Source organism: Papio anubis, chromosome 17 (assembly GCF_008728515.1).
Source record: "Papio anubis isolate 15944 chromosome 17, Panubis1.0, whole genome shotgun sequence".
Classification (NCBI taxonomy): domain Eukaryota; kingdom Metazoa; phylum Chordata; class Mammalia; order Primates; family Cercopithecidae; genus Papio; species Papio anubis.
In genome coordinates, this window is record NC_044992.1 from 21,109,377 (window position 1) to 21,135,875 (window position 26,499).

At 37.1% G+C, this 26,499-nt stretch overlaps 1 protein-coding gene across 2 annotated transcripts in view; it reads left to right on the forward strand.

Moving 5' to 3' along the window:
- The window catches only part of NLK (nemo like kinase), a 157,797-nt gene that overhangs the window by 97,682 nt on the left and 33,616 nt on the right, over window positions 1-26,499 (forward strand). For both annotated transcript variants that reach the window (XM_003912533.4, XM_009189932.3), the window contains exon 4: window positions 26,042-26,148. In XM_003912533.4, the coding sequence (XP_003912582.3) occupies window positions 26,042-26,148 (107 nt within the window). The remainder of the gene's footprint in view (window positions 1-26,041; window positions 26,149-26,499) is intronic.

The following is a 26,499-nucleotide window of genomic DNA, read 5'->3' on the forward strand; positions in this document are numbered from 1 at the left end:
AAAAGCTCTTGAATGCTAGTCAGCCCTCCATAGATGTGAGACTGCATCCATGAATGGAAAATATTTGAAAAAAATAATAATAAAAAATAAAAAGTAATATGGCTGGGCACAGTGGCTCACACGTGTAATCCCAGCACTTTGGGAGGCTGAGGCAGGGTGGGCAGATCGCCTGAGCCCAGGAGTTGGAGACCAGCCTGGGCAACATAGCAAGGCCTTGTCTCTACCAAAATTACAAAAAAAAAAAAAATTTGCTGGGTGTAGTGGCACATGCCTGTTGTCCCAGCCACTCGAGAGGCTGAGGCAGAAGGATCAGCTGAGCCCAGGAGGTCTGTTATTCTCATGGTTACAGTTTATTATAGCAAAAAAGATACAGACTAAAATCAAGAAAGGAAAACAATTTAGAGAGTCTGGCATGAAGTTCCGTTTGTCCTTTCCCAATGTAGTTGCATGGACAGTGCTTAATTCTCCCAGCAATGATATATGACAACATGGGCAAGTGTTGCCAACCAGGGAAGTTTACCTGAGCCTTGGTGTTCAGGGTTTTTATTGTGGGTCAGTCATATAGGCATGAAGCACCCATGTGAGTGACCTTAGCTGCTCAGTCTCCAGCCCTCCTTTTTCCCTTCCCCTCCAGGGGTCAAACTAATACAGCATAGCCCAAGGCCCAGGCAAAGACAGGTATTCACCATGTATCATATTGTTAACATAAACTATCTGGCATGGCCAAAGCCCCAGGTATACTAAGATACTATTATCAGGTGGATATTGCAGTGACCCAAGGTTATTTCCCAAAAGTCCGGGGCCAGTCTTGAAGACTTTTGGAATGGGCAGGGTTTGGACAGCCCAGGTCTGCCGAGTTAACCCTTTACTGCACATAGGCCATATGGGAGGAAAGAATGTTTCTATGTAAGTTAATTGGTGAATATGGGTATATTGAATAAAAGCCAAATATATTTAGGTTCTCTTCATTGAACACTTAGTTAATTCATTATATCCATTTTTTACCTTATAGTTCAGGCACGTATTGTTTATATCAGGCATTAATTTTGGTACTTGGTTTGAAAACTGTGTATGTGCTTCTGTAAGATAAGAGTTCTCAATCACTTGTTATTATTGGCCATAATTTAATTGAGTCCAGGAGATGTTTGATTCATCATTATTTCAAATAACAGAGGGAAAGTTAGCATAGTTATGGTTTAAAACCATGAGCGATATAGGTGGCTTAGTAGCTGTTGGTAGCAAATTTCAATCCATTTCATCAGTTAGAATGTTTCTTTGAAATTTTCCTCCTCAAAATTGTTTATAGATGTTTAAGTAAAGAGCCTTTGTCATAAAATATTCATGGAACCCTCTGGTATACCATTTACTTAAATGTTTTACTTTATTTCATCCTGTCATATCACTTAATTTTTTAACTTCAGGTTAAAAATTTGACTCGTTACTCTCACAGTAATTAACTGACTACAGATGGAAAAATCAAATCTTTCAAACCTAAACTTCAGTAGTCTTCTGTTTTCTGCCTTATAATTCTTAGCTATATGTAGAAGCATGCCTAGAAAAAAGGTAAGCGTTTTCCAGTAATGGTGTCGATTGGAAAAAACTGAATCCTTTCAACATAAAAAGGAATCATACCTATAGCGGCCACAGGATTATAAAGACTTTTTAGGAAGGAATGGTTTAGCTTGGAGTACAGGATACTGAAAAGTTGTATTATAGAACAACTATTAAATGAAAATGTAAGAAATACCTTAGTTACGTATATGCTCTGCCTTCGCTGCTGATTCTTTTAGTGTCCTAAATGGGAGAGTTTTCTGTGTCCTTTGTTTTGTTCTGAGACGGAGTTTCACTCTTTGTTGCCCAGGCTGGAATGCAATGGCACAATCTCGGCTTACTCCACCTCCTGGGTTCAAGAGATTCTCCTGCCTCAGCCTCCCAAGTAGCTGGGATTACAGGTGCACGCCACCATGCCTGGCTAATTTTGTATTTTTAGTACAGACGAGGTTTCACCATGTTGGCTAGGCTGGTCTTGAACTCCTGACCACAGGTGATCTGCCCGCCTTGGCCTCCCAAAGTGCTGGGATTACAGGCATGAGCCCCTGTGCCTGGCCATGTGTCCTCTGTTTTTGATACAAATAAATTGGTTGTAGCCGAAGCAAAAAAAAAAAAAAAAAATTCCTCAGTTTCCTTACTCTCTTTTTTCTCCTTGAAAAATAAAAAACCTATTACCTAAAACTTAAAAATGTTAAAGATTAATAGGACCTCAAGTTACTATATGAATTCAGCATACTATATTATCTATGTCAGCAGCTCCCTCTGTAGTATCTCCGAAATATGGCATACACATTACAAATGGTTTTAGATGTTTTTTAATTTGGAGGATTATTGTGTCTACAGATTTTGGAGTAGGTAATATTTTGAATTTTAAATAAGTGATCCTGGAATTATGCTTTTAAGAAACTATTTTGAGGTCTGTATGAAGTTCTGTTGTTTTAGGCAAGTTGTTAGTATATTGTTATACATCTAATGAGTTTTTTAATACTTAGTTGAATGGGTCAGTACATCGAGTCAAAAATATATATTTATATTAAGTTGTGAGGGAAAATAAATAATCCTAAGTAATTATCCACTGTACATAAAGTACCACATCATTACACTTTTTCTAAGATTAGAAAAGTTGGGATATATATCACATATTCAAGTTTTAATAGACAAACATTTTAAACCAGCAGGCGCTTTTAAACCTAATATAATAGTTAATATAATTTTAGAAAATTTGAATTCTATGTGCGTTTTGGTATAATCAAATGTGAAGTAAGAGTATCGGTGTATAGTGTCTGCGGTTAATCATGTATTTCCTAAAGAAACTGAAACTGTAATAAAATTATTACATCATGCTCCCCAAAAATTTAGTGTGGATTTTGAAACACCAGGCATTTTTAGATAACTTCTTGAAGCAACAAAAAAAAGTCAATATCTAGACTGTAAGTTTTTGTAAATCTGCCTACAGGGTTCAACAGATGTAGGACAGACAAGTCAGATGTGAAAGGAGCAATAACTTCTATCATGACCTCTGTATCTTTTAACTTTTTGTCTTCATAGTTTTTAATCTATCTAGGAAATATATTATTTAATAATTTTAAAGATTATGTATTTTTCTGAGCTGATGTTTTAGCTTTTAAAGGATTACATTTTTCATTTTGTACTTTGAGTTTCTATTTGGAAATCTGTGTAAAAACAGTTTGGTACTTAATTACTTTGAGCCTACTGAAATTTAAATCAAGAGAAACCAGTTCTAATTGTTTGATTAGAAAACGGAATTTATTATGCTTCAGTTTGGATTCTGGATGCTCTACAATGCACATTTACAGGCCCTTTCCCAGAAAGCACTAGCTACCTACAGGGTTGGAAATAAAAATTTGGTTTGGTTTGGGAAAAGCTTATTTTTGACTTGAAGCATAACTTAGCATTTTATGAAGATGAACATGGGTGGTGTGAGTCTTCTATGCTAGAAGCAATTACATTCTCAGTGGAAATGAGAGGTCTAGTGGAGTGTCCGTACACACTGGTTTGTTGAGACGGTCTCGGATTTTACTTGATGTTCTGGCATAATTATTGTGAGGTTCTCACTCTCAGAAGTGTCACTGTTTGTATGATAGGTTTTGCCTGTGCAGGCAGTGTTTTAAATAGGAATCTCTTGTCATAAAGACTGAGGAAACCTATGTGTCCATTGCAGCCAGTAAGAGTCTCTAGTGCTTTGAAATAGCTGTATAACCCTCAGGGAATCTTAGGAGTCATTGAAAAACTAAGAACAATGGAAACAAAATGCATATATGCTTATGTAAGTGTACTCTTTCTTCAATAATGGTACTACTAAGGACCAGAAATTTATATCCCGGCAGCTTTGAAGATTCCCATATTGTAAGAACTTCCCGTTCATTTATTCCATAAACATAAGCATCAACTATGTTTCCAGATTCAAGACATTCTGTCTGTTTTATTCATTGTTACATTACCAGTACTTAGAACAGTGCCTGACATAAAGTAGGTACAAAATAAATATTTGGTAAATGAACTAATAGATGATTTCTGGTCCAGGTTTATAATCTAGTGGAGGATACAGTCACATAAATAATGACAATAATATAGGTTGGAAAGTATAATGATAGAAAAGAACTGGCCAGGCATGGTAGCCCATGCCTGTAATCCCAGCACTTTGGGAGGCCGAGGTGGGTGGATCACTTGAGGTCAGGAGCTCACGACCTGTCTGACCAACATGGTGAAACCCTGTCTCTACTAAAAATACAAAAATTAGCCGGGTTTGGTGGTGTGTGCCAGTAATCCCAGCTACTCAGGAGGCTGAGGCGGGAGAATCTCTTGAACCCAGGAGGTGAAGATTGCAGTGATCGTGCCACTGCACTCCAGCCTAGGTGACAGAGAGAGACTCCATCTCCCCACCAAAAAAACAAAAGAACCAAAGTATCCTGAGAGCACTGGGGGGTTCTCATTTTTACTCTCCCCCATTTTAGTTTCCCACTGAATTACTAGAAAAACATTTGATGATTTAAAACAAAAAAACTTTCACTTACCCACTATCACTGATCCTTTCTTCTTATCTCTGAAGCCTAGAACAGAAATTTAAAGAAAGGAAAAACCAAGAAAGGTTGATAGAACAATCCAGGAACAGATAAATTCCTGACCTAACCACCATTTTTGTCAGTATCTGGTTAACCTTGCTTATTCATTCAGCCAAACCTTTAGCACTACTGTTATATATGACATTGTACTAACCTCTGGGATAAATACAAAGATGCCTTGTTCATTTATTTTAATTTTAAAAATGTAATATGTGAGATGCTATCCTAAATACTTTATTCATATCTCCAATTTATAGATGAAGAAACTGTAGCTCAGAGAGGTAAATAACTTGTCCGAGGTCACATAGAAGTAACAGAGCTGTGATTTGAACCCGTATTGTATAGTCCAGTGGGCCAGGAGTACTCTCAACCCACCATGCTCTGCTGCCTCTTAATGCTTTCCCGCAAGGAAGATACTATAATCAATGGGGGGGAGATGAGATGAGATGTAAAGGGATAACTAACATGTGTGGTAGAATGTGCCAAAAGAATATAGTAAGGTGGTGTGGGACTTTAAAAGGAGAGACTACTTCAAGCAGAAAAAAACCATAGGGAAATTGTGTGGAGAAAAGACATTTCAGATGAGCATTGATGGATGAGAAGAATTTGGACAGGTAGCATTTAAGAGGATGGATATTCCAGATGGTGAGACTATCAGGAGCATTATTAGGGAATGGTAAATCATCTAGTTGACCAGAGTTTGATATGCAGAAATAATGAGAAATTAAGCTAGGTTGGGCCAAGTCATGGGGGATTTTGAATGTTGGACTAAGGAAATTGGTCTTTATTCAGTTGACATTGGGCCCCAATGAAAGATTTTTGTGATGAAGAATAACAGAATCAGAAGTGTACTTTAAAAACTTAACAAGGAGTTTGTATTTGATAATGGAAAGGTTCTGGAAATAGTGCCAGTGGTTGCACAACATTGTGAATGTGCTTAATACCACTGAATTGCACACTGAAACATGATTAAATGATCAATTTTGTGTGTATTTTAACGTAATTTTTTAAAAACACCATAACAAGGACCTGACTGTTGGAGCTGAGAGGCAGTGACTGTCGTGAAAGAAGAACAGAAGGATGTTTGGCATCTTCCCAGATGGTTTTTCATGATGCTCAATGTTTGTTTTATGCCCTTTCTAACTTTACCCTCAGCAAAGATGTACCAGCAGGTAATTCAAAATATGGTTGTTGCCATCACCTTTAAGGAGTTCATGGTGTAATAGAGATGATAGACAGTTTTCAAATAATTATAGTACCAGAGTAATCAATTTTACAATAGAGACATTAAACAAATTATCTTATGGATAAAAAAAAAAAAATGCCCTGCACTCCTTCTCTACTCCCCTACTCCACCCCCCAAAAAAGAGCTTGGAAGACTTACCTGCAACTTAATAATTTTCATAGAATAAAACATGTTCAGTAGTCCTTCCAGCATCAATTCATATAAGAACAATTACATATTAGTAGGATAAGTATATTTTCAGTATTTCTAGTAACACTCTCATTTTTCCACAAAATTTTAATCCATGTCTAATTCCTGTTCATGGGTCTGTGTAACCCTTTTTGCATAGCTTTTCTAATTAAATAACAATATGAAACAGTGCTAATAGATGGTACAACTAAGTGGATAATCTAATATTCCTTCTGTAAGAAGTAGAAAGTGGGTACTGTGAACAAATGTATTAGATACTATGTTGTATCATCTGTCTAGACAGAGGAGGGAGATCCTTTTAAATGGACCACCATTTTATTTCATCTCTTCTCAGTTCCCATAAAAAGTACTCAGAAACAGACTCTTTGATATACTTTTCCTAAACTTTTCTTGTAGATTTTTGTTCTCTGTTTATTTTGAATCTTCTCTGTTCTTCCGAACTGTTTCTTTTAGTAACTTTGTCTTTTAAAATCTCCGAGCACAAATGAGCTACACTGGTGATGGGTAACACTGGCTAGGTAAGGACTAGCATCTGTAGATTGGTGTGTTTAGAGACTTGTAACACTGGTAGCAGTCTGCTCTCAGGTTTTAATGACATTTGTGCAGCTTTATAATAGATCATACTGGAGTAAATGCTCTCATTCTGTTGGGCAGAAGGACATTTGACACCAAATTGTCTGGACATGGACGTAAGTTTCTCAGACCTGTTAAGGAAAGGTTACTCGGGTCTAATTTGAGGGTTCATTGTCTTTTGGAGGAAGTGTTGATATTCATTGTATTGGCAGTAAGAAGGACAATGAAGTTATATGACTGATAACGTTCATCCCTTACCTTCTGAATGCATTGAGAGATAATTGAAGAATTTGCCCTTTCTCTTCATGAATGAAGAAATTGATACAGTAAAATGTTCCTAATCTATGTAGAGGCTCCTCTTTCAAATACGGTTTTTTATACTCCAAAAAACAGTGACATTCCAGTCACTTTGGCTTCTGTTCCTCAGCTCTTAATCTCTGGGTTTGTGTACATGTTCATTTGCTTTGGAGGGTTATCATGGTGGAAGATTAATCACCAGTCTCTACCATCTATGTTTGACAGACACAGAGCTTGCCTTGCCTTCTCCAGAGCAGTTTCTAAAGGAGAGAGCTGAAGTTCGAAATAACATCATTTTCTCTAGAATGCTCTTCTTGTTTTATTACATACATGGTGATAGCCTTAGTGAAAACTCATCTGACAGATCTTATGGACTGTAACAGAATGACAGCTTTCCCGCTTTTTTCTTTTTTTTCTGGTGATTGGATTGATTTTTTTTTTAAGTCAGTTTTAAATTACAACTGAGGTAGTTTTAATTTTTGACATTCTATACAACAAATTTGTTACTTTACAAAGAAAAGGAATCTGCCTTTGCCTGGGAAAGAGATTGTCGTATTCAAACGTTTTAACAACATGACCTTTTATTCCATTGATTTCTATAGAGAAGCACAGGCATGCTTCAGAAAAGGTCAGTGATTCTAATTGAAGCACACCGATTTTTTTCTAGTTGCAAAGGCTCCCATGCTTTTTGTTGCAGAGAAGATGATGAGATTTAAGGCTGACCATTTGTTACAAGAGAACACAATTCTCTCTGTGACACATTGTTGTTTTTCTTTCATGTGGAAAGCATTGTTTGAAATCAACCATATCTGTAAACCAGATTGTCATTATCCACACTATTCAATGCCTTCACTTTTATTTCAGATCAGCCAGTTTCATATCTGAGTACTAGGTTGAAATTTCCTTCCGCTGTGCACCTGATTTTGGAAGAAAACAAAAATGTGAGCAGAGAGATTTTATTAAGTCTCACACATTTATGGCTGTAGATTCTTTTTTCAGACAGGAATGGCAGGATTTCAGAATTTGTGTTTAAGGTGCCTAAGCATGTTAGTGCTTAAAGTGCTTAACCATGTTATCACTTAAGCATGTTTTAACTGTCATTCATGTACTTGTCATATAAGAGAATCTATGGCTTGAGGGGGCCAGGCTTGGGCTTCTATGTACTACAGTTTATTAAACCAAATTTACTGTGTCTTTTGGAAAAGTCACCTGACTCATATTTGTTCCAATATATATCACATTGAAGATGAAAACTTTTTTTTTTTTTTTTGAGACGGAGTCTCGCTCTGTCGCCCAGGCTGAAGTACAGTGACATGATCTCATCTCACTGCAACCTCCACCTCCCGGGTTCAAGTGATTCTCCTGCCTCAGCCTCCTGAGTAACTGGGACTACAGGCACATGCCACCATGCCTGGCTAATTTTTGTATTTTTAATAGAGACAGGGTTTCACCATTTTGGCCAGGATATTCTCGATCTCCTGACCTCATGATCCACCTGCCTCGGCCTCCCAAAGTGCTGGGATTACAGGCATGAGCCACCGTGCCCAGCCGAAGATGAAAAGTTTTGAAAAAGGATTGTAGAACCTTTGACCCATATGGGACCTACTTGATAAATATTTAATATTGTAAGATTTCTTTTTTTGTAATCTGGCTTAGCATTAGTTTCTGTCCATATTAAATGAAGAAAGAATGATTAAGTTTCCACTATCTGAAATCAGTAGAGAGTTTAGGAATTAAAGTAGGGTTTTCAAAGCTTTCTGTCCGTATTCATTCTGTAGGAAATAATTTGATACAACACGTTCCCATTTTCTTTTCCCAACTCAGATAAACCAAGTAAATACCTTTATTTTGCTATCTGAAAGTTTTTAACACATCATTAGAACATCATACAACATCAGTAGCTCATTGCACTTGGAACATTAAATATGTTCTCAGACTTCAGTTGAGCAGGGAAGCCAGCCCACTGTCCTTCTGAACTCTAGATGGCAAAAGCTTTTGACCTGATAGTTTTTTTACATAAGACAGTATCACAACTTTTTTATAAGCACAACTTGAACTGTCCACAGTGGTTAGGAGTCTGTTATCAAGTGTTTATTCAGCAGTGCTTTATTATGACATACTTACACAACACCTTGTCATTAGTAAGCATTTATTTTTAATACTTTGTAAATTCTCCCAGTTCTTATTGACTCTCTAAATGCTGTGTAATGAATCAGCTTTATTTTTCCTCTTTTTTTTCTGAAAGGTATAAAAAATGTAAGTCATAGTATGTTGGCAGGCCTGAACATGGGAAGATGGAAAATTGGCCTCCATCCATAGACGACATAATTTTCTCCTTCAGCCTGAGATCCCAAGGACCACTCCCCTTACAATGCCCTGTAGTGAAAGTCACATCACCTCTTTTAGTTCATTTAAAAGGCCTTCCTGTCTGCATAACGATTACTTAGGCTTTAGTGTATAGCAAATCCTGAGATTGTTTTAAAGAATTGTTTAAAGTTCAAACTCAACAGCTGGATTTTTTTTCCTCTCTGCTTTGAAGAGAGTCACTATAGTTGGAACAACTTATTCACGCTAGCTCTTTGAAACACCTGTGTTCCAAGTGAAGCCAAAAAAACAAAAAAAAAAACAAAAAAAAAACCTAAAGCTTGAATCTAGTCTTTTCACCTCTCCATTAAAAAATAAATATATCTCTAAAACTTCCCAGCTGGTGGGAATGAAATGCTGTCAGTGCTCCCAACTGTTAGACGGTAATATTGAATAACAACAAAGTCACACTTAATTTGAGCTTCTGAAAAGCCTCATAACCCCATTATCATTCTCCTGAACTGCTTAACCTTCTGGTTAACCTTCTGATTATTAGCCTCTTGACATATTTAATTCAGGTGTGAGAGTTTAGCGAAGCTCATGGGACTGTATTTATTTCATCTTTTTGTCATGTCCCACTGTGTTGACTTTATTTTTTAAGGTTGCTAGACACCAGGAGGCATGTGTTTCGTGGAGACCTAGAGGTTTCAGAAGCCACTAAATGTATCAGACTTGCCATAATTGGAGGAAATGGAGAATCAGTGGGGCTTTTAGGCACTTCATAGACCAGCTGAGTCTCCGGCTATCAACTGAATTTATTTGAGAGCAGTACCTCAGGAAACTTAATAGACTTATAGCACACTAGCACAAATCTGAATTTTAGCCAGTGTACAGTTTATGTATGTACTGCTGATATTATTTTGCTCTCTACATATTCTGTGCCTGTCATTATTAAGTATTAATCAAAAATATTGAATTGTATCTTTGGCAGTGGGTTTAAAAATTATATGTTTAATTGATAGTTTACCTCACTTAGAGATGGCAGGAGAACCAGATGGTAGAAAATAGGATCAAGTTGAAGTGGTGTTTTTTTTCCCAAAGAAAATATGATTTGCATGAGTAAGCAAAGTTTTGGGGTTTTTAATGTGTGCTTTTGTTTTGGGGGGATATGGGGACTTTAATCAGTTATAGGATATTAATATTTTTCTGTAATTAGAGTTAAATATGAAGAATATGAATCTGATAGGTAATATTTATCACCCTGAGCTCAAGACTAAGAAACCCTTCAGGTTATTAACCCTTTACCAAAACCAGGAGTTACCCTGTGTGAAGGTTCTCAGAGGTCTCACAGAAACTAGTACTTTTAATTGTTCCCTCAAGTTCCCATCTGTCAAAAATGTGTCCTGTAGGAAACCTTTCTTGGTCTAAGAAAGGGCTTTTTGTCCTTATATGAATGAATGAGTAAACTCTAAAGGAATGTGCCTGTCATGGACATGTTTTTGATGCCAAAAACCCTGCATGAGACCACATTAATAAAAAGTGAATAAAGTTTTTCTCCTTCTTCAATGGTGATATACTTTTGAGATTACCTAGTCTTTCCTTTTGAGATCACAGTGGCTTAAAGGAGCTTTTTTTTTTTTTTTTTTTTTTTTTTTTAAAGACAGAGTCTCACTCTGTCACCCCAGGCTGGAGTTCAGTGGCATGATCTCGGCTCGCTGCAGCCTCTGCCTCCAGGGTTCAAGGGATTCTCTTGCCTCAGCCTCCTAACTGGGATTACAGGTGCCTGCAACCACACCTGGCTAATTTTTGTATTTTTTAGTAGAGACAGAGCTTCACCGTGTTGGCCAGGCTGGTCTTGAACTCCTGATCTCAGGTGATCCACCCATCTCAGCCTTCCAAAGTGCTGGGATTACAGGCATGAGCCACTGTACCAGGCCAAAAGGAGCTTTTTTGAGCGGTCACCAATTTCTTTGTTCCTTATATTCTTTTGTTTTTTTTCCCTGGAGAGAATGTTGGAAAGAAATAGAGGCACAATCATACATTTTGAAAAAGCCTATGGACTTTGATATTAGGCAGCACTGAGTTCAAATCCTGATTTTTTCCTCCACTTACTAGCTTTTTGACTTTCAAAAAGTTATTTGATACTCCTCCCTAAGCCTCAGTTTCCTCAATGGTAATGGAGATGATATTCTTACAGAGCTATTTTTAAGGAATAAATGAATTAACATATGTAGAACATTTGGCATACCACCTAGCATGTATTGATGTGTAAAAAAAACTCATTTCCCCTCCTCCCTCATATAATGATGATGATGATGATGATGATGATGATAGCAGCTACCACCTAATTCATTTTCTGTGTGCCAGGCATTTATATGTGATTCTAAATCCTAGCAGTAACTCTGTGTAGTAGGTGTCCCTGTACCTGTTTTATAAATGCAGAAACAGACTCAGAGAAGTTATTTAACTTGCCTAATGTTATCAGGCTACTAAGTGGCAGAGTCAAGATTCTAACCTTGGTCGTTTTGATTCCAAAGCCTACAACAAACACACCACCTCCCACTGCTGAACCTGTTAACTCCTCATTTAAAATCAATTTCCAGGCCTTCTCCCTCTAAAGTAGAATTGTTTTGTTGTTACCTCTTCCTTTAGTTTTCTATTTTTGAAGTTTGCTTTATCTTTTGAAGGACAGAGTACAAGAACAAGGGCTGTGATCTAGTGCCATGTCCACTGCACGCTAGCTAAGACCTTTGATTAATTTCTTTACCTCGCTAAACCTCTTTGCTCATCTATATAATGGGAACCCATAATGGGACTTACTTCTTACAGTAATTAGGAGTAGGTGAGGCAAAATAAATTTAAAGCTGGATGCCTAACACAGAAAATTTCAGTAAATTTAAGCTGTTTTTCAGTCAGACGACTTTGTTCATTTACATTAAAATATTTTTGCGCCTTCTTGCCCTCTCCTTGATTTTTACATGTCAGTGTCAGTCTTTTTCCAACCTCTTGGCTATTGCCTTGCGTTCATCCATCTTTTTTCTCTGTCTTGTCATTAACATGTTCTCTACACCCACTTAGTACCCAGTCAGTGTTTATTGATGCTAATGATGATGGTTAAACAAAGATGCTGTTGGCACCAGTCCTGCAGGCTCTGAGACTGCCTGAGTAATCATGACTTCCTAAAAACAGAAAAGTACTCAATCATCTTATTTGTAATTGAAGGTCAGAATTTGATGTCAGCATTTGTTTCTGTGGTGACTGTGTAGCTTTTTCTGAAGAATTACCTTTGACAGTTGGGGTAGTCAGTATTTCTGGTGTGAGGCTGATTATCATGCATTCTTAAATTACTTCCTAAAATAGATGCAGCATCGTAGAGGTGGGTTAAACAAATATTGATCATGGTACAGATCTGCTTTAATTGGAGCAAGAGGTCAGGAGAGGCTTATCATTGAGGTGTAGATGGCTGCCAAGCTATAGATTAGTTTCCTGGTCTTCTTGCCCATAATCTTTTTTGCATCAGAGAAAATTGTACAGGCCTATTTTTAATTCTAAGCACCCCTCTTTGTTCTCTCCCTTTTTGATATCTCTAATATGTTCCCATCTAATGTCCTTGATCTTCAGAAGATGTCTCATTTCTTGCTTTTTCTTGCCTCAAATTCTGTCCTCCATGAAAACGTTTTCTTCTCAGCAAACTTTGTGGGAATCTGCTTATTATATTTGGGCACTGTCCACTAACAGTTCAGCTGCTGACACTGGTTGCATTATTCTAAAGAATGTCATGTTTTTAAGGTTGAATTTGAAACCCATTAATGGTGACAGGCTTCCATAATTTTAATATCCAAGTTTTTTAATAAAAGGAAGGAAATGGAAAAAAATATTTTTAAGATAAACTTTTATGCGAATAAAAAGAAGATTGTAACCAAATGCAAATAAATACCTCACTGTGGCATATTTCATTTGGTAGAAAGTAGAAATTGTTATTTTTTTACACTATCTAATTATTCCCAAACTTATATTTTTAACTTTTATCTACCATCAAAGGCCTGTCCTATATTTCCAGCAATCTCTAATTTAGACCTTAAAAACAAATCTGTAAAGGGCTAGTCCAAGCCCTGTACCCCCCCTACACACATAAAAGTAGCCAGGAGTTCCTTTTCTTTTGTACACATACATATAAACATTTATACGTATGTATACACTAACTTTTTAGTTCTCATGCACTTAAAAAATATGAGGGGATATGAAGCTATTTAAGCATATATGATTCATAAGTGCAGGGAAAATGTTTCTTGTATTGTCAGGATTATTTTTATAATTTGACTAAAGAAGGGTAAGAGGTAAAAGACTTGAAGGAAGTAAATACTCAGGAGGTGGAAAGAGACACTGAGATAAAGAGAATGAGGTAGCAAAGTTTGCCTCTTGATTTTTTTATCCTTTTTATTTTTAAGTCATTGGCCAAAAGGTTATCATTATTTGTCAGACATTTCTTCACTAGCAGTTTAGACTTATTATGTGGAAATAGCCACATGTTGTTATAAGGGTTAAATGAGGTGACCTATGTTAAAAGTGGCATGGTAAGCTCAAAAATACTTTTCAGCAAACAGATAAATCCTCTGCAAATGTGGGATTATTTCTTATTTGTGGTTGTGTTCTGCCAGTAACAGAACTAAAACTAAAATTCAGGTGCTGGAAGAAATGAATAAAAGTACTTGGGTAGATTGAGCAGTTACTTCAGGTGTCTTTGGATTCAATTTCTTCCGAAAGGAAATACTAAACCTCAAAAAGAGAAAAATTAGTTTTTTAGCATAACTTGCTATTTGTGTTGTGGAGATTCATGAAATAGTTCATATAAAGTACTTAAAGAAGTGTCTTGCAAATAGTGAGCATTCAATAAATGTTCATTTTATTTTTATTACTTTTCATGTTGTTTATAAAAAACTTTTTTTTTTTTTTTTTGGAGACAGGGTCTTGCTCTGTCGCCAAGGCTGGAGTGCAGTGGCAATCAGGGCTCACTGCAGCCTCGAACTCCTGAGCTTAAACTTAAAATCCTTTCACCTTAGGCACAAGTAGCTGGGAATACAGGTGCGCACCACCACAGCCAGCTAATTTTTAAATTTTTTTTGTAGAGACAAGATCTCTTTATGTTGCCCAGGCTGGTCTCGAACTTCTGACCATAAGTGATCTTCCTGCCTCGGTCTCCCAAAATGCCGGGTTAATAGATATGAGTCACTGTGCCTGGCTTAAATAAATTGTTAAGGATGAACCATTTTAGGAAACCAAATATGAGTGTATATGTTTTTTATACAGTATAGATAAATTGCCAACTAGTTTGCACATCTGATGCAGTAATTTGTAGGTGCTGAAGAAAGCTTTTTTTTGATGGTTTCTCACTTGTTGAAATCTCTTTAGTTATTGGAAATTAGTAATTCTAATTTAGAGATTTATCTCTTTAGAAGAATATATCTTTGTTGTGCAACTTTGTTGCTTTTATTCCTGGTGGCTCTATGATGGCAAGTCTGGCTTATTCAATTCGAACCTAAGGAACTTTATGAGATGAATAGCCGTAACAGTGTTGTAATCTTTGAGTGAATTGCAGTTGCTTATTTAATTGTCTGTCTCCCTTGTTAGGCTGTTGAGTTTCTCAGTGAAAGCAGTGAGCTGTCTTGTACACCACTGCATTTCTAGTATCTAGATTGGCATCTTGTACATGCTGCTATTCAAAATTTGTCGAAGAATGAAGACAGTGACTTCTTATTTGGAAAAAACATGGCAAGGGAGGGAATACCACATTATGTAATACAATATTGATTTTCTGATTTTGCTTGAAGCCTGGTTTTTGCAACATTTAAGTAATGGCAGTCTTATGTATTTCGTTTTCTCTTTTAATAGTAAACAAATAGAGGTAATATAACTTCATGGAAAGGGTCAGACTTCAGAATCATTACAGTCTAGATTTAAATGGAAACTGTGTAGAGCAGCTTAACCTCTCCCAGCCTCAGTGTGCTTATTTCTTAAATAGAAATACAGCAGCTATAAAGTAGGTGTTATGAAGATTAAATGAGATCACATATGAAGTGGCACATAGTAGCTTCAAATATTAACATCCTTTCTCCTTTTCTTCTCCTCATAGCCCATAATTAAGAATAATTCAACTGTTTTTTGTTTCATAGAAACCTGCATATGGTGGTGATATTTGGTTAAGAAATTGGAATAGCAGACCTGTAAAGGCAAGTTTCCATGGGAAACAGCTTGGCGGGAGTGGAGAGAGCACTAGATGAGGAGTCAGGAAACCTGAGCTAGTCTTGGCTTTTTACTGACTGGGAATGTGACCTTGGGTAAAGAATCTAAGCTCTCTAGCCCAAGTTTGTGTTTCTTTTAAGTGATATTCTCCAGTGACTAACATGAGAAAGCAGTAAAAAAGCTCGAAATATTATTTTTAAAAATTAACTCTTTAAAACAATACAGAGACATTGTTATTTCTCTTGGGCACCTGAGACATCAGAGCTATCCTCCTCCCCCACCCCCACCAAAACATTTGCATCATTCAGGGTTTTTTTTTTTTTTTGAAGCAAATCAGTACATTTGGAATCCATATTTCATGGAGCTACTTAACTAATTGCTGCAATCAGCAGCAATTTGTTTTATAGTAGGGCTGTTCAAATCACTTTGAGGTTGGCATACCATGCACAGTGTGTTTTTAACAATCATATTTTTAATGGCACGTTTAAATAGGAGAGGTGGTTAATCTGCTCATATTCTTCTGAAAGCCTTAACTTTGGTCCTATAGTTTATCTTCATCCAATAGTAACTTAAAGGGCCATAGCAAATTCATTGACCCAGTGGGTGCACCAGCTGTTGGAGTGGCTGTCCCATTTAGAAAGACCGGCAGAGGGAAGGAGCACCCTGTTTCCACTCTTGTTTGGAGACCCTCGTTAAATTTCTCAGAAACAATAATCAGATAGATGCTGTTCAAGTTAATGGCACCTCTGAGTCCCTGTCAAGAGAGCTTTATTTAATGTGCAACAGACCTGGAGTGATGCAGGTGCCGTTTCAGGACCTCATTTAATTTAAGCTGCTTTAGTTGGCATGGCAACTAGTTGAGACATCTGGGAGACATTATGCTGGGGATTGAGACTTCAGAGGATTTCTGCTAGAGCAAAGCAAAAACCGTATCATAAGGTGGTGTGTATTGCTTCTGAATTTTTGAAGCTATATTGTTAGAGCTTCAAATTCAGGAATTATTTTCCAAAGAAAATTTTAAAATGTTGGCCTGGTTGTTACATTGTTTTCTATAAAGAAAAACACTGCATTATTCATGGAGTGAAAAATGTATTTCCCCTAAGAATTTACTTTGCTAAACTAAAGCTTGACAAAACGTATTCTCTGCAAAGTGGCTGTTTTAATCACTTTATAAAAATCCTATATTTAAAATTTTCCAGTCTTTTATGTTTAAAAGATACTAAAGAAAGGGAAAGCATTTCTGCACAAGGGTAAATGGGAAATGGTAGAGGTAGACAGGAGCTCTATGTATTTTGCCCTGAACTTTCCAGTTAATTAAAGTTAATTAACCTGCCCCTATTCTTTTTTAACCCAACCTGTCATCTTCTCAAGAAGCAGAGATATAAAAGTAGCATTATTTTAAACTCTCCTTTCTTAAATATTATAATAGATCATAGAAGGTTGAATGAAAGGTTTTTGAAGTTCATGGATCCTGAAGATAGTGACATAGTGATGTAGTCATTTGTGCTTAGCAGAAGGCCTGCTAGTTTATATTTTGTGAGAAAGTATGCATGTGTGTATGTGGTCTTAGTATGAAGGAATTGACTTACCATTTGAAATCATGCTCTATATTCATTTTGAATACCTTTTCAGTTTTTTGATATCTGGTAATACTTTGCTCAGTGTTGAATCATATGAAAGTGTTATTGTTGGTCAAAAATAGTTCAGTTTGTCCATTCAAATCCAGCAGGTATAGGGTGAGCAACACCCTGACCTGATAGGTTTCATAATGCTAGATGAAATGTCAGATTTCTTTTTCTGAAATGAGTACTTAGTTATAAAATATCTGCTTAGAACAGTACTCCCTCCAGTCAGTTTTCCATTTTCTCCTTTCTTTGAAAATGTAGCCACTGTTAGAAGAAAGCATATGACATTATTTCATGCTTATTCTCTGTTTTTGGCTTTTGTATCAGTTTATTTCATTTATAAATTTATAAGTCAAAGCAAGATTTTCCAAGTGCCAGCACTGTGGTTTCAACCTGATAAACTTGAAAATTAAGATGTTTTCTCTCCGCTGCTTGCGAGCTTACCAACTGTCACTACTAACAGTAAGGATTCTGGCATCACAACTTGGCTGCCAATTTTGAAGATATGTGAAGTAGAATAGAATATAATCTGTTCTTCACATCCATGGAAGAACTCTTCAATCCTGGCAAAAGCAAAAAAAAAAAGTCAATAAACTCAGCAGATCTGACTGACATCCCATACACATAAATGCTTTATACTTTTTTTTTGAGACAGGGACTCACTCTTGTCACCCAGGTGGGAGTGCAGTGGTACAATCATGGCTCACCGCAGCGTCGACCTCCTAGGCTCAAGTGATCCTCCCACCTCAGCCTCCCTAGTAGCCGGGACTACAGATGCATGCCACCATGCCCAGCTAACTTTATTTTTTTTATAGAGACAGGATGTCGTTAAGATGCCCAGGCAGGTCTTGAACTGGTGAGCTTAAGTAATCCTTCTGCCTTGACCTCCCAAAATGTTGGGATTACAGGCATGAGCCACCATGCCTGGCCATTGGTACTTCAGGATTATTATTATTATTTTTTTTTTCCTGTATAAGAGCTCAAGTTTCGGCCACGCCCGGTGGCTCACACCTGTAATCCCAGCACTTTGAGAGGCCGAGGCAGGCAGATCACCTGAGGTCGGGAGTTCAGTACCAGCCTGACCAACATGGAGAAACCCTATCTCTACTAAAAATATAAAGATTAGCCGGGCGTGGTGGCACATGCCTGTAATCCCAGCTACTCAGGAGGCTGAGGCAGGAGAATAGCTTGAACCTGGGAGGTGGAGGTTGTGGTGAGCTGAGATCATGCCATTGCGCTCCAGCCTGGGCAACAAGAGTGAAATTCCGCCTCAAGAAAAAAAAAGCTCAAGTTGATAACTGTCTTAGTCCATCCATTCTGCTATAATAAAATGCCGTAAACTGAGTGGTTTATAAACAACACTAATTTATTTCTGACAGTTCTGGAGGCTGGGAAGTCCAAAATCACACTACTGGCAGATTTGGTGTCTGCTGAGGGCCCATTTCCTAGTTGACAGTCTTTAACTATAACCTAACATTGTGGAAAGGACTGACAAACTCCATTAGGCCTCTTTTTATAGAGAGGCTCTCCCCTTATGACCTAATCACCTCCCAAAGGTCCCACCTCTTAATCACATCTTCTTGGGGGTTAGCATTTCACCCTATGAATTTTTGGGAAGACACAGATACTCAGAACATAACAAAACACTTAATACAGGGATGGCAATTGTGAAATTTTTGTTTTTGTTTTGTTGTTTGGGTTTTTTCTGTGTAATGGTCCTTTGTTTCCTCTCCCTTGAGAATTCTGGAACCAGTGCAACTCAGGAATATTGGGACTTCTGATTAAGACTTAAAGGTGCAAGCAGCAGTTTTTTTATATCACCATCCTGTGAATTCCTAGTGGAAAAGAAATTTTCAGTACATACTAGCAGGTTAATATCCTTACTATGAGAAGCAGTATTACAAAAAAATTATCACCCCTGTAGAAAATTGAGCAAAGGACAGGAACAGTTTGCTCTCTTGCTTTTCCTTTTTTTTTTTTTTCTGTCTTTCATGGTCACACATATGTGTGGCCAATAAACATGTAAAGAGTTTTCATCCTTAAAACACAGTGGATAGAACATAAATCTTTACTACCATTCCTTCCTGTAGTCCCCTTAAATTTCACTAAAGGGTTAAAAATTCAGACTAGAAAAGGCAGAAATCTAAGGTGGCAGTAATGAGAACCCAGAAACAGGTTGGTTCTTGCTACAGAATGTCAGAAAGTCTCAGGAATTAGAGGCATCAATTATCTCAGAAAGTGGGGATACAGGTGGGCCTAAACATCGGATTGGTTGCAAGACTGTTTTAGAAGTAGTAAGATGCTCAGATCTTCCCCTACCCTGCTGGAGACGAAAAGTTTATTCCCTGGACACCCACTAACATAGAATTCTGGCAGCCTGACCTATTCATCCTAAGAAGGAAGATTGGAGAACTCTTCTGAATAAATGCTTGACCCAGGAAGGAGGATCTATATATAATTGAGGGTTCCTCATGAAATAATACCTTAAAGCTCTAAGCACTCCCACAGAGCTACATAATAGTGAAACAATAATATTGTAAACATCCAGTGGCAGGAGATGACTTAACTCCTGACATATTACGTAAAATGGAGTACTATTTAAGCATGTAAAATGATATAAAAGAATATATATAATATCATGGAGTTTACAGTATTTTAAAACTTTTTAAAAGTATATATAATATCCTCAGATCCACATAAAATTCTATGTATAGGATGTTTATCTCAAGGTTATTTAAAATAGTTAAAAATAGGCCAGTCTCAGTGGCTCACACCTGTAATCTCAGCACTTTGGGATACTGAGGTGGGCAGATCACTTGAGGTCAGGAGTTAAAAACCAGCCTGGCCAACATGACGAAACCCCATCTCTACTAAAAATACAAAAATTAGTCGGGCACAGTGGTGTGCGCTTCTAATGCTAGCTACTCGGGAGGCTGAGGCACGAGGATCGCTTGAACCTGGGACATGGAGGCTGCAGAATTCTGAGCCGAGATCACGGCACTCCACTCCAGCCTGGGTGACAGAGCAAGACTCCATCTCAAAAAATAAAATAGTAAAAAGTAAAATTAGAAATAGCTTTTTAACAATGATCACTTGGTTAAATGAATTATAATATATCCACACGTTAGAACACTATGCAGTCATTAAAATTCTGCATTATTAGACCATTGAATGCGATAAGCAAGGAATTCCTTATAAATCATGCTGCTATAAAGGCATATGCACACATATGTTTATTGTGGCACTTTTGCTATTCACAATAGCAAAAGACTTGGAACCAACCCAAATGTCCATCAATGATAGACTGGATTAAGAAAATGTGGCACATATATACCACGGAATACTATGCAGCCATAAAAAAGGATGAGTTCATGTCCTTTGCAGGGACATGGATGAAACTGGAAACCATCATTCTCAGCAAACTGTCACAAGGACAGAAAACCAAACACAGCATATTCTCACTCATAGGTGGGAATTGAACAATGAGAACACTTGCACACAGGGCAGGGAACATCACACCCCAGGGCCTGTCAAGGGGTGGGGGGCTGGGGGTGGGATAGCATTAGAAGAAATACGTAATGTAAATGACGATTTGATAGGTGCAGCAAACCAACATGGCTCATGTATATGTAACCTGCACATTGTGCACATGTACCCTAGAACTTAAAGTATTAAAAAAAAAGGAACAATGTATATAATACCAGTTTTATTTTAAATATACATGCATGTACTCATGCAGATTATTTTCATCAGAATGTTATAGTTCACCCAAAGAGGTAGAATTCTGGATATTTTTAATATTCTTGCTTTTTAAATATATTTTACATTTTCTACAATGAAGTTTAAGAAAACTATTATGGAAATTTTCAAAATATATAAAAATATATACAAAATATGCAAAAATATATACAAAAATATGAGAGGTAGTAGTATGTAAGTATATAACTTATGTACCTCATGCTCAGCTTTAACAATATTTAATCATTTTGCCAATCTCATTTCCTCTATTCCTTTTTATTGAGGGGAAGGGAAAGGAGGGCTGGAGTATTTTAAAGTAGATAACCAAGCATCACATTATCCCACCTATAAATACTTAAATGTGAATTTCTAACAGATAAGTATCTTGAAAACCCATTATGCCATTATCACACCTAATAAAATTAGCTAATTCCTTAATATCTGTTCTCTGATTGCCTCAAGAGTCACTTTTTGAATAAGGATCTAAACAAAGTTCACATGTATGTATGGTTATTATGTCTCTTGAGTCTCTTATCCCAAACATTTCTGCCTGCCCTTCACCCCATAACACACATTTTTTTTGTGGCAGTGGGAGGGGGATGGTCATTGATTTGTTAGATAATTTTTTCCTGAAGAGTGGTCCACATTGTGTGTTTAGCAGATTGCTTCTTCTTAATGTCTTGTTTTTTAATTCCACATATTTCTAGTTAACTGGTCATTAGAGCTAGATGATTGATTACATTCAAATTAAGTTTTTGGGGGCATGAATACTTCTAGACAGTGTTGTGCATATCACAAACATAATATTCTTGTTCCACATTAAATTATGCTAAGATTGAGTGGTGGATTGAAGTGATGTCAGTCTCACACTCATCCTTTTCAAGTGATTTTACCAGCCATTGATGGTGCCTAGCTCCAGAGATTGCAAAACCGTGATTTTTTTCCTAATTCTATAATTGTTTCTGCATTTATTAGTTGAAATTATTCTATAAAGAATGCAATGAACATTTAGTATATTTTGTGATAGTTGTGGGGGTTTTTGTTTTTTTTGAGACAGGGTCTCACTCTGTTACCCAGGCTGGAGTGCAGTGGCAAGATCAGGGCTCACTGCAACCCCTGCCTCCCGGGCTCAAGTGATCCTCCCACCTCAGCCTGCTGAGTAGCTGGGACTACAGGCACCAGCCACAATGCTCATCTATTTCTTAAAAAAAAAATTTTTTTTTAAGACAAAGTCTTGCTCTGTCACCCAGGCTGGAGTGCAGTGGCACGATCTCAGCTCACTGCAACCTCTGCCTCCTGTGTTAAAGTGGTTCTCCTGCCTCAGCCTCCAAATAACTGGGACTATAGGTACCCGCCACCACATCAAGCTAGTTTTTGTATTTTTAGTAGAGAGACGGTTTCACCATGTTGGCCAGGCTGGTCTCAAACTCCTGACTTCAAGTGATCCACTTGCCTCAGCCCCCCAAAGTGCTGGGATTACAGGCGTGAGCCACCGCACCTGACCTATTTCTTGAATTTTTTATAGAGATGGGATTTCTCCATGTTGCCCAGGCTGGTCTCGAGCTCCTGGGCTCAAGCAGTCCACCCCCTGGGCTTGCCAAAGTGCTGGGGTTACAGGCATGAGCCACCCACCTGGCCTACTTTATTAGAGTTTTTAAAAATGTTACTTTAAAAAAAGAATAAGAAAAGAGGATAAATCCAAAATTGCATAGAACCATTGAAGCAATGTTAGACATGATCAGATCTAAAAGCTTCACTACTATGTAACCATAGGCAGGTTGTCTTCTGTTAATGTCAGTTTCTTTATCTAAATTTAGGGTACCACTACATACCTTGTAGAGTAACTGTGAAAATTAGATGAGATTATATATTTAAAATACTTAGTAGAGTACCTAGTACCTAACAGGTACTCAATATACATTAATTCATCAAATATTTATAGGGACCTACTATGTGCAGACACTATTCGAAGAGTTTGGGATAGATTTGTGAACAAAGACAAAAACCCTTGCCTTCATGGTGCAGGCTTGGCAATACAGACAGAATAAACATAAGGAAATTATAGGATAATAACTACTAAGGGAAGAAGAAAAAGTAAAGCTGTGCAAGGGGATAGCAAGTAGACAGGGAGTACAGGTTGTTACACAAACCTAGATGGTCTAGCCTATTACACACCTAAGCTGTGTGGTATAACCTATTGCTCCTAGGCTACAAACCTGTACAAGTGTACAACCTGTTACCGTACTGAATACTGTAGGCAGTTTTAACACAGTAAGTATTTATATATCTAAACATATCTGAACATAGAAAAGGTACAGTAAAAATATGATATAAAAGATAAAAATGGTACACCTGTATAGGGCACTTAACTGGAAATTGCTCTGGGTGTGTCAGTGAGTGGTGAGTGAATCTGAAAGCCTAAAACATTACCGTGCATTACTATAGACTTTATAAACTCTGTGCTGTTAAGCTACACTAAGTTTATTTTTTTCCTCCTCCCCCCCCAAGTTTCTTTTTTAATGTTTCTTTAATATAAATTAACCCTAGCTTACTGTAACTTTTTTACTTTCTAAACTTTTTAATTTTGTTAAATATTTTACTCTTTTGTATTAACACTTAGCTTAAAACACAGGGACATTGTACAGCTATATAAAAATTTTTTTTTCTTTTTATTTATTTATTTTTCTCACTCTGTTGCCTAGGCTGGATTGCAGTGGTGCAGTCATGGCTCACTGCAACCTTGACCTCCCAGGGTCAGGTAATCCTTCCACGTCAATGTCCTCAGTAACTGCTGGGACTACAGGCGCAAGCCACCACACCTGGCTAAATTTTTTGTAGAGTTGAGGTCTGAGTTGCTTTTTCACTTTTTAAAATAAGACACAAACATATACATTAGCCTAAGCCTACACAGGGTTAGTCACCAAGACACCCCTAGGCAATACAATAGGACTTTTCAGCACCATTACAATCTATGGGACCACCTTTATACGTGTGGTCTATCATCAACCAAACATCATTATACAACACCTGACTGTAGTGTCAGAGTGGTTGAGGTAGGCCTCATTTGAAAGATAAAATTGGAGCAAAACCACAAAGGACGTGAAAGAGTTAACAAATAGATGTCAGGAAGTACAGTCTGTGAAGAGGGAATAGCTAAGGCCTAAGGTTGGAGTGTGTCTAGTACGTTCAGAGAATATCCAGGAAGAAAACAATAGAAGAGGTCAGAGAAGTAAGAAGGCCAAGTGATTTATGGCCTGTGAGACCATTTTAAAGACTGGCGTTTGCTCTTAAATGAAATGGAAAGCTTTTGCAGAAAAATGACATAATTTGGCCTTCATCCTACAAGATCATTCTGTGACATGCATCCAGTTTTGGATGAATTGATGGATGGAAAGAGCAATAGTTAGATGTGTGACAAAACAAATATAGCAAAATATGCAGTGTAGATTCTAGGTGGTAAGTGTGTATATGGGTCATCTCTGTGTAATTTTTTGTGTGTTTGAAAATTTTTTAAGAAAAACAATTTGAATAAAAACATTAAAAACTGTAACCCTGATGTCATTATTTAACTCTTCATCATTTTATAGAATAATTTTAACATGTCACTGAAAACTGTCCTATAAGTGAATCCTACAAGCCAAATATCATTTTCTCATTAACTTTCATTACGAAGTAGAATATATTTCTTTGGAAAGAATCTGGATGATAAAACCTAAGACTAAAATATCTTAGAATGTCTAATAAAGCCTTAAAAATTATATTTCCTATATAATAAAGTAAATTTCAGTATATAGGCAAAATAAAAAATATAATAGTAAAAAAAAATTATCCTGGCTGCTGTGTTTTAGAAATATAGCAGTCTTGGGCCAGAGTAGTAGCAGTGGATATAAGAAGTGGCGTTAATTCTGGCTAAATTTTGAAGGATTTTCTGAAAATTGGAGGTATAGTGAAAGAGAAAGGGCGAGTCAAGGATAACTCCTTGATGTGGTTTGTGGTGCGAGCAACTAAGAAAGATTTGGACAGTTTTGGACTTGTTAGTTTGAAATGTCAATTAGGTATCCAGGGGAAATAATAGGCAGTTTGATATACAAGTCTGCACTTAAGGAAAGAAGATTAACTAGAGAGAGAAATTTAGGAGTCATCAGCATGGATATTATTTGAAGACATGGGACTGGATCCAAGTATCCATGAGTATGGATAGGGAAGAGGACTGAGGACCAGCAGCCATGGGGCATTTCAACGTACAGTGGTTGAAGAAAAAAGGAGACTAAAGCAATTTGGAAAAAATGTCTCGAGGAGGAGGGAGTTTTCAATTGCTTTTGTCAAAGGCTGTTATCATTTCTCCTCCCTGTTCCCAAGTTATCCCCTTTCCTACTTGTTTTTGCTAAAACATTAAATTAGAAATTGCCTTAAGAAAACTTAATACTTTATAATTATAAGATTTACCATACTTTTGCTTCTCTAATGTATCTAACACTCATGTGCTTCACAAGAGTCTTGGATTCCATATCTCCATGGCTCTCCAGGCTCCAGCCTTTAATCATCTGCCACGTGTCCATTGAGCAAAAAACCCTAGACATACAACAGAGTACAACGTATAGGAAGCTTGAAATCTACTGGTGGTAGTGGGGAGGGGTGTTTCATAAATACATACAAAGTTAAATAATAAAAGAACTAAATTACTAAGATTGTGGAGAGACTTAACTAATTACTTTACATGTGTTTAGGAATACCATATTTTATAATGAAACAAGCCACGGCCCTTGGATAGGTCGTGATCTTTTCCATTGGTGTCATGGTGGTCTAAGATGAGATCACCAACCCCCATTTGTTTGGATTCAGAGGACATTCCTGTAACATGTCTAAGTAGAACTCAAGACTGTTTGGTCGTCATACTTTTCCTGGCCTGGCTGTTATTTAAAATGTTTACCTTTGGTTTTGTCTTTTATAATGGTGATTATAAGGAAATCATTTGGTCGTTTACTCCTGCTGACTTTTAAACATGTAAGTTCTTTTGATTTTAGTAGTGTTTTATCTTGTGAGGGCTGGAATTCTCACCTATGTCATGCTGTCTAGAAGCTTTCTTTGCCCATTTTTCCAGCCTTGAGAATGGAAGTTATTTTTTGGATCTGGTCACCACTTTGAGGGGGTAGGGGACTGAATTCGTTGAACTCTCCTTAACTTAAAACTTCAAGATATGTTGTCACAGAATTGATGCAGAGTGACCTACATAAAATTATCGTCTCTCCTCAACCACTCAGCTCAGATCATGTCAAAGTTTTTCTTTATCAGATTTTGCGAGGTAAGATTTCTTTATGAAGAAAAAGGTGCTGTCACACTGTAAATGAAATGTTTTGCTTCTCATTTAGACTTTAATCTGACCTTCCAAGGTTTTCTTCTTCTCTAAAGACTTTTTTCTTTTGACAAAGCATATTTTATAATTTCTATATTTAATGTTAATGAAGAAGCTTTTTAGGGTTGCCAAATATTTCTTGTTTTCAGTAATGAAAGAGAAAGCCCTGTCAAATTCATTAGGCAGTTGAGTGGGCTAATCTAGGTGAATAAGCAGGATGGTTTGTCACAAGTTCACAAAACAGCCTTTAGTTTTCAACAGAATAGGAATATGTGTCATCAGACGACTCAGGTGAAAAGT